At 42.9% G+C, this 13,390-nt stretch overlaps 6 protein-coding genes across 6 annotated transcripts; 5 read left to right on the top strand and 1 right to left on the bottom strand.

The window, feature by feature from the left end:
- The first annotated feature begins 1,440 nt into the window (after positions 1-1,440).
- Positions 1,441-2,095, top strand: F4813DRAFT_59807 (uncharacterized protein). The gene has a single exon (XM_049248683.1). It carries the CDS (start codon positions 1,485-1,487, stop codon positions 2,010-2,012), a length of 528 nt encoding a protein of 175 aa, XP_049100235.1. The 5' UTR covers positions 1,441-1,484; the 3' UTR covers positions 2,013-2,095.
- A 963-nt stretch (positions 2,096-3,058) lies between these two features.
- Positions 3,059-3,898, top strand: F4813DRAFT_380576 (Fic-domain-containing protein; the record flags this gene model as incomplete). The annotated part of the gene is made up of 1 exon (XM_049245577.1): positions 3,059-3,898. The coding sequence occupies one exon, from the start codon at positions 3,059-3,061 to the stop codon at positions 3,896-3,898; it is 840 nt and encodes a 279-aa protein (XP_049100234.1).
- Positions 3,899-4,127: 229 nt separating this feature from the next.
- Positions 4,128-6,317, top strand: F4813DRAFT_357890 (uncharacterized protein). Its single transcript, XM_049243172.1, has one exon. The coding sequence runs from the start codon at positions 4,253-4,255 to the stop codon at positions 5,864-5,866; it is 1,614 nt and encodes a 537-aa protein (XP_049100233.1). The 5' UTR covers positions 4,128-4,252; the 3' UTR covers positions 5,867-6,317.
- Positions 6,296-8,981, top strand: F4813DRAFT_357889 (amine oxidase). Its single transcript, XM_049243171.1, has 4 exons — positions 6,296-7,084; positions 7,269-7,901; positions 8,015-8,426; positions 8,481-8,981. The coding sequence occupies exons 1-4, from the start codon at positions 6,853-6,855 to the stop codon at positions 8,821-8,823; spliced, it is 1,620 nt and encodes a 539-aa protein (XP_049100232.1). The 5' UTR covers positions 6,296-6,852; the 3' UTR covers positions 8,824-8,981.
- Positions 8,905-10,083, bottom strand: F4813DRAFT_59783 (uncharacterized protein). The gene has a single exon (XM_049248682.1). The coding sequence runs from the start codon at positions 9,976-9,978 to the stop codon at positions 8,986-8,988; it is 993 nt and encodes a 330-aa protein (XP_049100231.1). The 5' UTR covers positions 9,979-10,083; the 3' UTR covers positions 8,905-8,985.
- Positions 10,084-10,508: 425 nt separating this feature from the next.
- F4813DRAFT_59736 (uncharacterized protein) lies at positions 10,509-13,387 on the top strand. The gene is made up of 4 exons (XM_049248681.1): positions 10,509-11,584; positions 11,644-12,460; positions 12,578-12,798; positions 12,853-13,387. Exons 1-4 carry the CDS (start codon positions 10,932-10,934, stop codon positions 13,031-13,033), a joined length of 1,872 nt encoding a protein of 623 aa, XP_049100230.1. The 5' UTR covers positions 10,509-10,931; the 3' UTR covers positions 13,034-13,387.
- Positions 13,388-13,390: the final 3 nt, after the last annotated feature.

Raw genomic sequence — 13,390 nt, 5'->3', positions numbered from 1 at the left:
AATATCTTATAAATTTAAAGACGTTATTAAAAAGATTAAGGTTATATTTTTAATAAAATTAGGTTTTTTTAAGTTAGAAATAAGGTTTAAAAGGGTTAAGATAGTATTAAGAACTTCTTAAAGTATAAACCAATAATTTAACAACTTATTCCAATTTTTAAAATAAATCCCCGTAGTTTTCTAATTAACTAATATATTATATTTAATTAAACGTTTTTTTTATATTATTTAATAGATTATAATAAATTTCTTTTTATTAAAATTAAAAATATAATATAATTAATATATTTTAATAAGTTTACAATAATAATTTCGTTTTATTGATAAAAATATACCTACATTAATAACTTATAAAACATACAATAAATATACTAAAATAAAAATAACATAAACCTTATTTATAAAATATTTTTAAAAGAATTTTATTATGATATAATTACCGTAACTATCAAAGATTAATAATTATTATTATTAATAATTTAATAGCCTTATTTCTTTTAAAAAAACCTTACAAAATTATTTAAATACAATATTATTATTAATTTAATTATTAAAAAACATAATAAACTTCTAACCTTTAAATCTAACGTCTTTATTATTAAGAAATCATTATTATTATATATATTTACCTACATATATAATAAAAAGATTTAAAAATTAACTATTACTACTAACATATTTAATAATTAACGTTTAAGTTTTATTACCATAATTTTTAACCACAATATACTTTTTATAAATTTTATCAATAATTATCCCGTTATTTCTAACCCTTTTTATAATTTTTATTTTATTAACGCTATACATATACCTAATTAAGATATTCTTAATTTTAAAGGTTTTAAATTAATTAAAAAAATATTAATATTATTAACTATAACCCTATTAATTCGTTTATAATTAATTAAATAAGCCCTAACTAATTTAATATTAAAATAACAAAATAAAAATCGTATATATTAATATTTACCAAAAATATTAGGCCAATAATTATAAACTAATAATCTTCTTGCGATATTTTTAAATTAATATAAGGGAAATATATAATTAATACAGCTTAACGTAACGACTTAATCGGCTAATTCTTTTTTTTAATACTTCAATAACTTCTAACGTTTCTTTAAATAATTATTTTATATTTTACAACCTAATATTCAATTCGTAAAATAATATCATAATATAAAATATTTTTTAAACGCCTACCATAAGGATACGTTGTTAAGAACATTATTTATTACTATAACGTAATATAATTAAGTTAAAAAAATAAATATTTTAAAATTATAAAAAAATAAAGATTTAAATAATAAATTTTATTTTTTAATTAACTAAAAACTAATAAAATTATATAATAATTCGTATGTGGATCTTATTACAAACGCGTCGCGTTTTTGAGGTGGCCCCCACTAGGGTGGCCCCCGTAAGGGTGCTTTGACTTATCGGACAAAGACCGCATTCAACTCGGAATCACGCTGGTGAAATCAATGCTAAAATATCACTCGACGCTGTGGTGGCCTCAGGGGTTGACACTCAACCAAGTATACGTCTTCTGCGACAAAACGGATGACTTGTCCTCATCTCTTGATACAGTACACCTTTCTATAGAGTTCAAAGCGATCCCGTCCGCCGCAGAAGATACCAGATTAGATCTTACACTCCAGGGTGAGCAGAACTGCATGCCCAAGTTTTTACCCTCAGAGTCAGTTCAAGAGGCCATGGAGAACTATGGTATAAGAAATATAACGCTATACGCTCTAGGGGTGGCTCTTCTCCAAATTGGGCTCTGGGAACGCGTCGCATGGGAAGATCATGTGCAGGTTCGCAGGAAGGTAGCGAGGCTTTCCTATCTTGGGAAGAGGTTTAGGAACGCGGCCAAGAGACTGATTGACTGCGACTTTGGCTTAGCTACTGAACAGTTGGAGGACCCAGAACTTCAGGACGCCATCTTCAGCTGTGTTGTGGGCGACCTAGAATCGTTATATCGTGACTTGACTAGCTCAAGGTTAGGATGATTAATATGTATGTAGCAACGAGGGTGTCCGGTTCTTATGGATTATTATGTACATATCTCACATATACTATTTGTTTAACCTCATGTGTTTTATATTAAAAATAGTATTCGGATAGTAGCAATGATAGCTAAGCTCATTCTCATCATTACAATATTTTCGTCACTTGATTCAAATTTTGGCCAAGTAAACTCTTTACGAATAATTGACATATAATACTAGGTGCACGCTATTATATTACATAATTTAAACATAGTAAAAGGCTCAAGTTTTTGTACACCGCAGTAGTCTACGTGTACATCATGTAGATGAAACTGCCAATACTTTGTGACTTACGCCCCAACGAGATACTTCTACTACATATATTTCACTGAAGTGGAACTTACCTACCTTAGGTACTTTACCTAGATAGTTAATTGTATTATATATACCTCTATATGGTAGGTGCGTGGTCTCTGGTATCTCTGTATGGCCAACCTTCGTTACATATAGATAGTTACCTCCGTAATCTTTGCACGAGCTCAATGGAAAGCTTCATCATGGGTCCCTGCATTAAAATTTTAATACGTTGGGTACCTGCTGATCTAAACTTTGGGGTTCACCTTTCTTGCCGCAAAGCCAAATTCTGTTCAAATCAGATTGCTTGGGCATAAACAATGACTACCAAAAGTAGAAAGCGATACCGTACAAGTTACTATATACCAGGAAGCCAGAGTGGACTTTGCATGTTCTGACCCATATACCACAAGTCTTAACGAAACAAACGCTATCTATCAAGTTAAAACTCGACATAATCAATCCTATTTGACCTCCCCCGTCCCGAATTCGATTGCAAAATGATTTCAAAGTTAATGACATCAATGAGTAAGGGCTGGCCAAGATGGCTAAGCATTCGAGGAAATTCCGAAATAACCGACCTTACTATTCGAACCTCGCATTACCTTAGAGAAGAAGCCACCAAGCAAAAACTCCCAGCTGATCCCGCATTGATCGTCCAGTCGACCAGGGACAAATCCACCATTGCCGAAGAATCTGAGGAGCTTGGAGCAATGATCGAGGACAGCCTTGTTGAGCTCGTCTACTCATCAAATTTCATCGAAGTCACCGGCTCTGATTTTGACGTGACAGAGAAGTTGGGCCGTGCCACTTTCCGAGGTCGGCAGGTTCAGGCTGAAGTCGAACCAAACAGCCCAGAATACGAACAAGCAAGAACTGCGTTGGTTAGGTTGGGGCGACCAAGCTCCTTTCAGGACGTTATACAGAGTCGGCAAGAAATCATCAACCATGCCAATGCACTAAACTATGCTATCGATCATATCATCCTCAATAGCGAACCAGTCACGGAAGACTTCCTTCGAGAGACACATGGCATATTATGTGCTGGCAGGGTCTTAGGGGAAGATGCAGGACAGCCCGGGGTGTACAGGACTTGGGAAATCGCCGCAAGACACGGTCAGGATATGAGAAAAAAGTCAATTTTCATACGCTCATCAGCCGTTCCTCGCTACATGGAGGATCTTGTGGACGATTTACGCAAGGATATGATGGCAGCAGAAGATAACCAGGTGATTGACCCCTTTGATATGGCAAATCGATATTGCCATCGCCTTGTTTGCATCCATCCATTCGGAGATGGAAATGGAAGGATGTGTCGGATTCTACTCAACATCATTCTCCTAAAGTACGCTGGATTTGTCAGTACGTTTGGTGGCACCGAAGCCGAGCGGCAAGAATATCTGGACATAGCAAAGCGAGCCAACAAGAAATTCCATGAAGAAGACATGGAAGTTCCCGAGGAGGACAAGAAAGGTCATCATGAGTTGGCGAGATTCGTGCTGAGGACATCTAAGCAGACATTAGGAAAGTTGTGGGCATGGGCTATGGTTTAAAAGGAATTATAATAAAGGGGGTTGCAGAACATCGCCAATTGAAAGAAATATCATTCAAATACAATTACGTAACTCGTATGAGATCAAAGGTCCACTGGTAGAGATGCCAGGGGGTCTTTATTCTACAATGATCTGATAAGAAAGTACCTTGTATCGTGTGACGCGTAATACTAGACGAGCTAATCTTCATATAGCATAACGATTTATTAGTAGTTATCGAGAGGCAGTAAGCAATATATATCATAGCATTTGTTGTCTATTTACAACATGCTAAACTTAGGACTCTTTCGATTTGAGCCGAAAAAAAACTTTACTAAGACGTAATTCAGTTTATGTTAATAACTAATAATTATAATGTCACCACCTATCACACCACCTATCACAATACTCCGGCTAGCGACGCTGGTATTTGCGACAACTTCGCTTGCACTCATCAACGCTGACTTACCAGATGGATTCGGTCCAAACCTCGACAGCGCCCGCGAGAACGGCCCCCAGATATTCAACGCCCTTCACAATGCGATGCGCGAGTTTGGGTCGGCCTTACATCACAATGGGATGTCTCTATTTCCGGCAGTAATACCCGAGGGTGTGCTCTTGTATCATGGAACCGATACCAAAGAAGTACCTAAGGGGTTTGAATGGCTCGCCTTCGAAATAGAGCACGCGGAATCTTTTGCTCGTTGTCGAGGACCTCCCCGGAAGAACGTCGGCGGGGATCAGAGCCAGAGTTCCTTGGGGTTTGCTACGTATCCTCCTATACCACCGCCCGGAAAGGGCCGGCGACCTAGATGTCCCCCAGACTCCCCAGCAGGCCACTTGCATATCTACCAGGCTTCGCGACCGCTGAATATCCTTTACATCGATGGCATGGCGGCTGGTAAGACAGTCATGGGTACGGTCGATACCCAAGATATCTTGCTGTCAGCTAATAGAAGTCGATCCTCATTTAATGACTGGGCAAGGGCCGACAACTTATGTGCGTTGGCTCGGAATTGGAAGATTGACGGTTTTATACGCATGGAACCTGGTTTCGAGGTTATCTATTGCGATTTTACGGATGGCTTAAGACTCCTATCGGCCAACCAGCGACCAGCGACAGACGAGCCTGGTGATCTGGATAACATGCAAATCTCAATGTTTGAGTGGGCGAGGGCAGCTTCCCAGAGGTACCAAGGCATCGGTTCATCGCGTGTGATACTTGATTATTCTTCCATGATCTCTGCTTTCTTCTATCCGATCAATTTGACGAATCCGGATCCGAAGAGACCCGATCTACCCAGATTGACGCAGGCTAGCGATGCAGAGATGAGTGTCGTAAGGGAGCAGGTTGGCGAGTCGGTGCTTCGATCGGTATCATCCCGAAAAGCTCCTGTAGACTGGCAGGGGGTAACGGATATGATTGTTACTCGATACGCCAAGCGGTTACCCTTTATTGCTCAAACGGATTCAATCGACATTATAAGAAACGAGATAAACGGCCTCCTCAACATCTTTATTGACTACGCAGAAACCGACGCCAGCTTCTTGGCTGCGCGACAACGCTGTGCGCAGTTCTATCTTCAACCTGTCCACGCACGAACACTGCAAGATGAGCTTTTACACGCGGCCATTGAAAGCACTACTACTGCGATCTGCTCTGCGCTTTTTAAGACGCGAGAGATTATCGTCGAGGATACAGACGTTGATGAACAGTTAGCAGTGGGTGCAGCAAGGCAGATTATCCACGACCTACTGGAAGTACTGCGCTGGTCGGAGTGGAAGGAATGCGGCCCCTGCCAAGCGGACGAGTTATGCTTCATTGCGATGTGGCCGTTCGGAAATGTTGAAGACCATTATAATCCCAGCTGTTTGAACTACTCTGCCGTCGTCGGCCGCCGCGATTACTGGCAGCAACGCCCACCGCCGCTTTGTTTCAACGAACAACCGTGTCAAAAATATGACGACATGAGGAATGAAGAATTATGATGATGGTGATGATGATGATAAGGTCTAGTATCAAAGAAAGCGAGGGGTTCAAGTCATGGCGTGTCTGACAATCGAGATAAGCCCAACTGAGACAGTTTAGCACCGGGACTATTTGTTATTTTTTACATGAGATATCCCAGTTATTTCTTTACAGTTTTAAAGCTACCTACCTAAGTTAGCCTGTTTTCTTACTCTTAGTTTGGTACATGTTTTATGCCTATTAGCATCGGCGATAGAACTACCCCTGAGGTACTGACTGATTCCAGGCATGAGAAATTAGAGCGTCGTCAGTTCATATCAAGTCTAGAACGAAGGGTTTATAGCTACCTATGGTTATTGCTGATTAATCTTAAATATGCAGATTCACAGTGCCTTGCATAATAACAAACCCGTTCTCCCGCTATCATCACACGTACAGCAGCAATGCAACCGTAACGCTACCAGATCCCTGAATTTTCTTTTCCCTTCTCGATTTGCCTAGCCCTGGTCAATTTTAGCACCAATCCATCGATGCCAAAAGCCTAAAATTTAATTAGATGCCTATCTTGTGACATCTAATTTTAATACGTCAAGGACTCTTGTGTCTCGTCCTATCTGTCGACTTTTAGGCGTTACAGCTCACGTAGACTGCACCACTACACCGGTGGATTAACTGAGCTGTGTTTGCGTCGCAATACAACCTCGAGCTGCTGAAAGCCGCTCAGCATCTGCAAGCCAAGGATCGTTATCGTACCTGAGCATGCAGATCCTGCGGGTGGGAACATCAGCTTTCAGGCCTGATGCAGCTACAGCTGCCTCGGCTCTTCCCGCCTTATCAGCCGCAGGGGGCTTGGGCGGGATGTTGTGATAATCAATGCTGTCGTTGCCATTTGTCAATTGATAGGGAACATTAGATAGGCACCTATATAAGAGTTCTGTCTGGGCGAGTTGCCGGCACCGTTCTCTCAACGCAACTCTCTCTAAACCTAGAAAAGTAGCGCATCACGATGCAATTGACCGACCGGCGGCTTTTTGCTGTCCTGTGCGCCCTTGCCGCACCTCTTGGATGTGCTGGGGGGGTGGTAACGCGGGGAGTAAATAGCGAGGCCGAGTGTCGCAAAACGACGGTCGCGATACTTGGGGCGGGAGTTGCCGGTATCACGGCCGCTCAGGCGCTGTCGAATGCGTCGGTTTCGGATTTTCTAATTGTTGATCGTAACGACTATATCGGCGGTCGAGGTATGCTTAATATATCCTAGTTTTATTCCTATTTCATTCCTATTTTCATAGTATTTCATATTATTTATAATTTGGAAAGATCGTTAGAAGAGAGAGGTGATGCTTGAGACATTCGATGGTAACGCTGATGTCTGAAATAAGAACAAAGACGAATCTGTGCTAACTCCAGGACGTTCGGATATAGTGGCTCATACTAATTTCGGATCGAAACCTGATGGTACACCCTATGTTATCGAGCTGGGCGCAAATTGGGTGCAGGGACTTGGCTCTGAGGGCGGGCCTGAGAATCCCATATGGACGTTGGCAAAGAAGTATGGGTTGAATAACACGTACTCGAATTACAGCTCCATATTGACGTACGACAAGGCCGGCGTTGCTAATTTCAGTGACCTATTCGACACATTCGAAAGTGCATATTCGACGGTAGAGCAGGATGCCGGGTATATCCTCACTGATAACTTACAAGACACTAGCGTGCGGGCGGGATTCAGCGTTGCCGGCTGGAAACCCAAGAAGGATATGCGCGCCCAAGCTCTCGAATGGTGGGAGTGGGATTGGGAAACCGCTTGGTCGCCCGAGCAAAGCGGGCTTCTTTTCGGTATCACGGGGTATAACTTGACCTTCTACCAGTTCAGCGACGAGAACAACTTTGTGTGGGATCAGAGGGGCTTTAACACGTTCGTCGTTGGGGAAGCGCATGAATTCCTTGAGGAAAACGACCCGCGACTTCTGCTAGAGACTACCGTAACAACAATCTCGTACGGACCTGGCGGTGTGATTGTTCAGCTTCAAGATGGCGGGTGTATCGAAGCTGAATGTCAGTTGATCAACCCCCTGCTTCTTATTCCAATTTGCCTCTATTACCCAGAGCCCATTGTTTAAGAATTATACCCTCTATTAGTGTATCCATTACTGATTCAAAAGTTACAGATGCCATTGCGACATTTTCGTTAGGGGTACTGCAGAACGATGTTATTGAATTCGACCCCCCGCTACCACGATGGAAGTGCGAAGCTATCGAGCAATTCCAGATGGGCACCTACACCAAAATCTTCTTACAGTTCAACGAGACCTTCTGGGATCGGGATACACAATTCTTCCTGTACGCTGACGACAACTCCCGAGGCTATTATCCCGTCTGGCAGTCACTTGCCGCCCCTGGCTTTATGGAAGAGTCCAACATCATCTTCGTGACGGTGGTTGCTGGCCATTCATACAGGGTTGAGCAGCAATCTGATGAGGAGACGAAGGCAGAGGTCATGGCAGTTATTAGGACCATGTTCCCAGACAAGGAGATCCCAGATCCTATCGATTTTCACTATCCGCGATGGAGCACAGAAGAGTGAGTGAGAAACCCCTGACTACAATATGCGTGTTGCTGATACCTGTTTCAAAGATGGGCCTATGGCTCTTATAGCAATTGGCCGGTGGGCATGACGTTGGAGAAGCACCAAAACCTTCGAGCCAACGTAGACCGGCTCTGGTTCGCCGGCGAGGCCACCTCGGCGCAATACTATGGGTTTTTACACGGGGCTTGGTTCGAAGGTCGGGATGTTGGGATGCGTATTGCTGGTCTGCTTGGCCATGGTGGAAATCACGAATGCGACGGAAACTCGACACTGGGCTGCGGAGAGATGGTGGACTATAAGATTCTCCACGGGTCGACTTTTGCTGATGAGTATGGCGTGGAGAATGGGTGGCTGGCAAGTAGTTTCCTGACGTATGGTTACGAGGAGTGAAAACCTGAGAGGAAATGTAGATTGTGTTGATAGCACTTACTTTCCCCCAGAGTCACACTCACACTAGTTATTACCTAACATCTTCATGTTTACCAAATTCTGCACCATCTCTCACATGTATGAATTAAATACTAGCCAAAATATCATAGACGATATGGTGAACTATTCGCACTCCTCCCAAAATCGATCTAATGCCTCTTGCCTGACTTCCCAAGCCCAGTGGTGGCACGTCTGATGCATAGCAGGACTCACTTCTTCCTTCTGATCGTCTTCTCCCTCATCAGTTACGCTACGTATGCCGTTTTGCACGTACTTCTTAAGGAGAGCCTTGCGCCATCTTCCATTTTCCCCAACGCACCTCTTCCACCTACTTACTTGACGGTTGTCATCTGGACAACGACGTCCTTGCCAGAATCTGCAGTACCACTGAAACCAGCCGCGGACGTCGTATTCGTGCATAATCCATCCGGAGGCTTCCCATTGCTCGATGCTCTGCCCACATGCGACCCCGTACTTATTAACCTCCGGGTTGACGGTCTCGCTAGTGAGGTACTTTCCTACGTCGAGGCCCTCGGTCCATTCTGCTGGCAATTCTTTCCAGTCGTCGGTTATAGTAGTACGAAGACGTCGCGAGTAGAGGGGACGCCAGTATGTTCCTCCGAAGGAACCCTCACGAATGATAGCCTCGGGCGACTTATTAGGGGTAAATGTAGGATGCGACTCAAAGTGATAGTTCCCCTCGTCGTCGCGCGTTGGGGAAGGTGCTGCAAGAGTCCACGAAGACCACGCTGTAATTAGAGAATCAAAATCCAGACTGGGTTCTGGTTTTGGACTGGAAATCTTAGAGGCCAGTTCACCACCACGGCTAGGTTTTGCCGCCCGGCTCTTATGAGGCCGATTACTTGATGATGAATCTGAATCGTCTTGGACATCTTTATGAAGAGGTAGCCCCATTAGAGAATTTGCAAGGCGAGCTGACGAGCGCCTAGGAGAATTAATGTAGAGCTTGCGGCGTTTCGCAGGAGATGGATTATGGTCTTTGACTTTTTGATTTCTTTTACTTGAAGAGATGATGCTATTATGCAGACCTAGATCTTTCACAAGAGCCTCGTTGCGCTTAATATTTTCAAGCCGGCGAGCTTCATATTCAGCCATGATGATGGCTGAGATATACTCGTGGGTAAGCTATTATGAATGAAAAGATTTACCTACGTTTATGTATCTAGCTTGAACGTGTTTGCGTGGTTTGCATGTATGATGTAGTTATGGACAAAAAGTTGTTGTTTGGGAACGCCAATACCTACGTCATATACCAATTATGTAGCTTCACCCACCCCGGAATACCTAGGTAGATTACTTAGATAAATAAGTATAACGTATACTCAATTGTAAGGTACTCCATATTTCTATAATTTTACTTTTTATTACTGCACATCTCAGGTACTAGAAGAGCCTTATATACGATTACCTAAGATGCGAAAAGCTTAATCTCGGCCAAGAACATGCTAACATTGGACTATCTTTTGTTCCGCTACATAAGACCAGTACGTATCTAAAAATTCAATATCGGTATCCAATAGCGTCATCTCTTTTCAAATTGCCAAGTGCTAACCCCTGACGTCTCGTTGCGGGATAGCCTATTCTAAGCTTCAAGGTGGAGATTCTTTTTTTTATTTTCACAGTAACCTTCCTTAGTCAGTCAATCGGTTCTTTTCAACACTCTACACACTCACGCACTTCCAACTTTCTTAAAATATCTATATACATGCGTTAGGTATTCCTACAACCTGTGGCCAATCAATGGATATATTTATTGAATATCCTATTCAATTCCCCAACTCCTTCATCGCAGTTTCTTAGGAGTTCTACCTGTCAGCACCCGAAACGTTCGTGAGTGTACCCAGTTTCTCAGCTGCTCGTTTCAGACTTGGTAGGGGGTTGTCTTTGACAACAAATGGCGAACGCGCGCGCGACTTTTCTAACCCTATGAAGAGGTTAGATCAGTAGAAGTTATCCTTTCTTCTATCCGCTGCCATTGTCCTAGAGTTGTTGATCAAGCTGAACCTCATCTTGCGTCTCGAAAGGGCAATTAGTCCTGGTCTTACACAATGTCGCACCGATCTTCCTCAAACAGTACGGCGTTGGAGAAGTTCCCCGATGTACCGGACGATCTGCCCGAAATCAGTCCTACAACATCGGCGCCAATTCCCAAGTTTAACCCCAGTACAAGCGCACCATTTGCTACATCTTCAGAGAGTCCACAAGATAGAACTAGGGCACGCCGTGGTTCACGCCGTGGCTCGCACGTCAAGATCTCAACTCCTCGACAATCTGCCGAGAATAACCTTCCTCCCGTTTCGCCGATTTCTGCATTCAGACGACGTATGACTAGATCGAATACGTTCCTAACTGTAGAAGAGTTTGAAGAGTTTGAAAGCCAGCCAGGGTGGAAGCCGGGTGCTGAACCAGGTGTTGACCCTTCAAAGCCCGATGGTGGTCAGGAGACGGTACCCACTCTCCACGCAGAGTGCCAAATCACAGTTGTCGACTTCTCCCAAGACGATCTGGAGATACATGAATTAGACAATCATCAGCTCATCGAATTTGTCCAAAAGTCACAGCCTAGTTGGGTAAAATGTCGATGGATCAACGTCAATGGTCTATCATGGGATGTCATTCAAGCCTTAGGTCAATACAAAGACCTACATAGATTGGCAATTGAGGATATCATGAACACAAGGAATCGCACCAAAGCTGACTGGTAAGGAAATCTCGCTCTGGAGATATGTACTAGGTGACTAATTACTACCCTTCAAAAAGGTATACTAATCATGCTTTCATTGTTCTCACGTGTCAGAAGCTGGTCCGCATAGTAGAGGATGACAGCAGTGACGACGACAGCAGCGATGACGAAAAGAGTGTGAAAAGGGGAGGTAAGAAGGCTAGGCGATGGTTCCGCAGAAAATCTGAGAATTCTGTAAAAAGCGATATCGTTCTCGAGAGTGGCACGAAGTCAACGTCGACACCAGTTCAAGGCTTCACACATCAACCCACTAACCTCTCTAATGTCTTCAATCCAAACACACTACGTACATTGCAGAGATACCATGCTTCACCAAACTCTGCACGGACAGAATACATGGAGAAGAACTCAGCTCTGGTCTCCAGAGGGGTAGCGGTCACTGCTGAGCAAGTGGCTATGTTCATAACCTCGGACAACACAGTAATTGCCTTCTTTGAGCAGTCGGCTGATGATGTGGAGAAACCTATATTGGCTCGGTTGGCAAGCCCAACCACAATCCTAAGGAAATCTTGTGATGCGTCAATGGTTGCACAGGCCATTATTGACGCAATAATCGACATGGCTATACCAGTTACCGCATGTTACCGAGATGTTATCGAGGATCTGGAACTTGACTTTTTTATAAGTCCCAAGGTCACCGACACCAAGTACCTTTACATCGTGATCTCTGAAGTCAGCAAATTATACAGTCTCATCAACCCAATTCAAACGCTTATCAGTGCGCTCCGCGACCACAAGACGAAGATGAGCCAGGAAGCCACAGCGCGGGAACTGCAGAATCCCAACGGAGGGGTTATCATCTCACCGCTGACTTGCACTTACTTGGGCGATGTGGTAAGTTTCTTATCAAAGTGCTATATCCCTTTAAGCGCTTTTCTTTAGCACTCATCTTCTATAGTCTAGCTGAATTTATTTACTCTCTTCGAGCTCAACCACTAATTCACGTTCTAGTACGATCATTGTGTTCTCATCACGGAAGGTCTCAATCAGATCAAAGAGTTGGCTAATCACATGATTAACCTCACCTTTAATACTGTTACCACGAACCAAAATGAGAACATGAAACAGTTGACCACCGTTACCATTATATTCCTGCCGTTAACATTCTTAACTGGATACTTCGGCCAGAACTTTGTTGACTTTGAGCCGGTCACAGGCTCTGTTTCCTACTTGTGAGTCTACCCCTGATATGAATACCCACGGAAATATTTACTGACGCAAGACAGCTGGTGGATTGCAATTCCCGTCATGATAGTCACAATCCTAGTCTTGATGCGCGATACTATATTTGCCTGGGGGATTAGGTTCCGACAGCGAAGACATGTTAGAACCATCAGGAGGAAACAGGAAGCCAAGAGGGCACGGACACGTGCCATGATGATCAAAAGAGCACAATCTCGATTCTAGATTGTGATTAAACAGGAACGCCGAATGAACACCATATGAAGGCCATACATTTCGCATTCATGATACATGGAACTTTCAGTTTGCATAGGGGGTGTCTGCTTGTTTAGGCGTTGCGTAATTCCAATGATACCCTGCACATAACCGTTTCTATCAAACTTGTGGATATTGCCTTCTGGATTGTCATCAGTGGTCGATGCTGGATTATAAATTTTCTAAAAACTATGATAATAGTCAGGTTCAATCATCAGTAAATATGTCAGTTTTAGTTTAATATGTATGAAATAGTTATTTTATATAGCAGCATCCCTGAGGTGCTCTGGTATATGTATGAACGATTATATTTTTTGTTATAGGGGT

This window comes from Daldinia decipiens (assembly GCF_022478715.1).
Source record: "Daldinia decipiens strain CBS 113046 unplaced genomic scaffold F4813scaffold_14, whole genome shotgun sequence".
NCBI lineage: Eukaryota > Fungi > Ascomycota > Sordariomycetes > Xylariales > Hypoxylaceae > Daldinia > Daldinia decipiens.
The sequence above is the reverse complement of the archived record's forward strand: the minus strand, read 5'-3'. Positions and strand labels throughout refer to the sequence as shown.

Bases quoted from the DNA above. Each gene is read 5' to 3' on its own strand.
- F4813DRAFT_59807 (XM_049248683.1), top strand. From the start codon at position 1,485: ATGCTAAAATATCACTCGACGCTGTGGTGGCCTCAGGGGTTGACACTC.
- F4813DRAFT_357890 (XM_049243172.1), top strand. From the start codon at position 4,253: ATGTCACCACCTATCACACCACCTATCACAATACTCCGGCTAGCGACG.
- F4813DRAFT_357889 (XM_049243171.1), top strand. From the start codon at position 6,853: ATGCAATTGACCGACCGGCGGCTTTTTGCTGTCCTGTGCGCCCTTGCC. The intron at 7,085-7,268 runs GTATGCTTAATA...GTTCGGATATAG, and splicing joins CGACTATATCGGCGGTCGAG to TGGCTCATACTAATTTCGGA. The intron at 8,427-8,480 runs GTGAGTGAGAAA...CCTGTTTCAAAG, and splicing joins CCGCGATGGAGCACAGAAGA to ATGGGCCTATGGCTCTTATA.
- F4813DRAFT_59783 (XM_049248682.1), bottom strand. From the start codon at position 9,978: ATGGCTGAATATGAAGCTCGCCGGCTTGAAAATATTAAGCGCAACGAG.
- F4813DRAFT_59736 (XM_049248681.1), top strand. From the start codon at position 10,932: ATGTCGCACCGATCTTCCTCAAACAGTACGGCGTTGGAGAAGTTCCCC. The intron at 11,585-11,643 runs GTAAGGAAATCT...CCCTTCAAAAAG, and splicing joins AATCGCACCAAAGCTGACTG to GTATACTAATCATGCTTTCA. The intron at 12,799-12,852 runs GTGAGTCTACCC...GACGCAAGACAG, and splicing joins ACAGGCTCTGTTTCCTACTT to CTGGTGGATTGCAATTCCCG.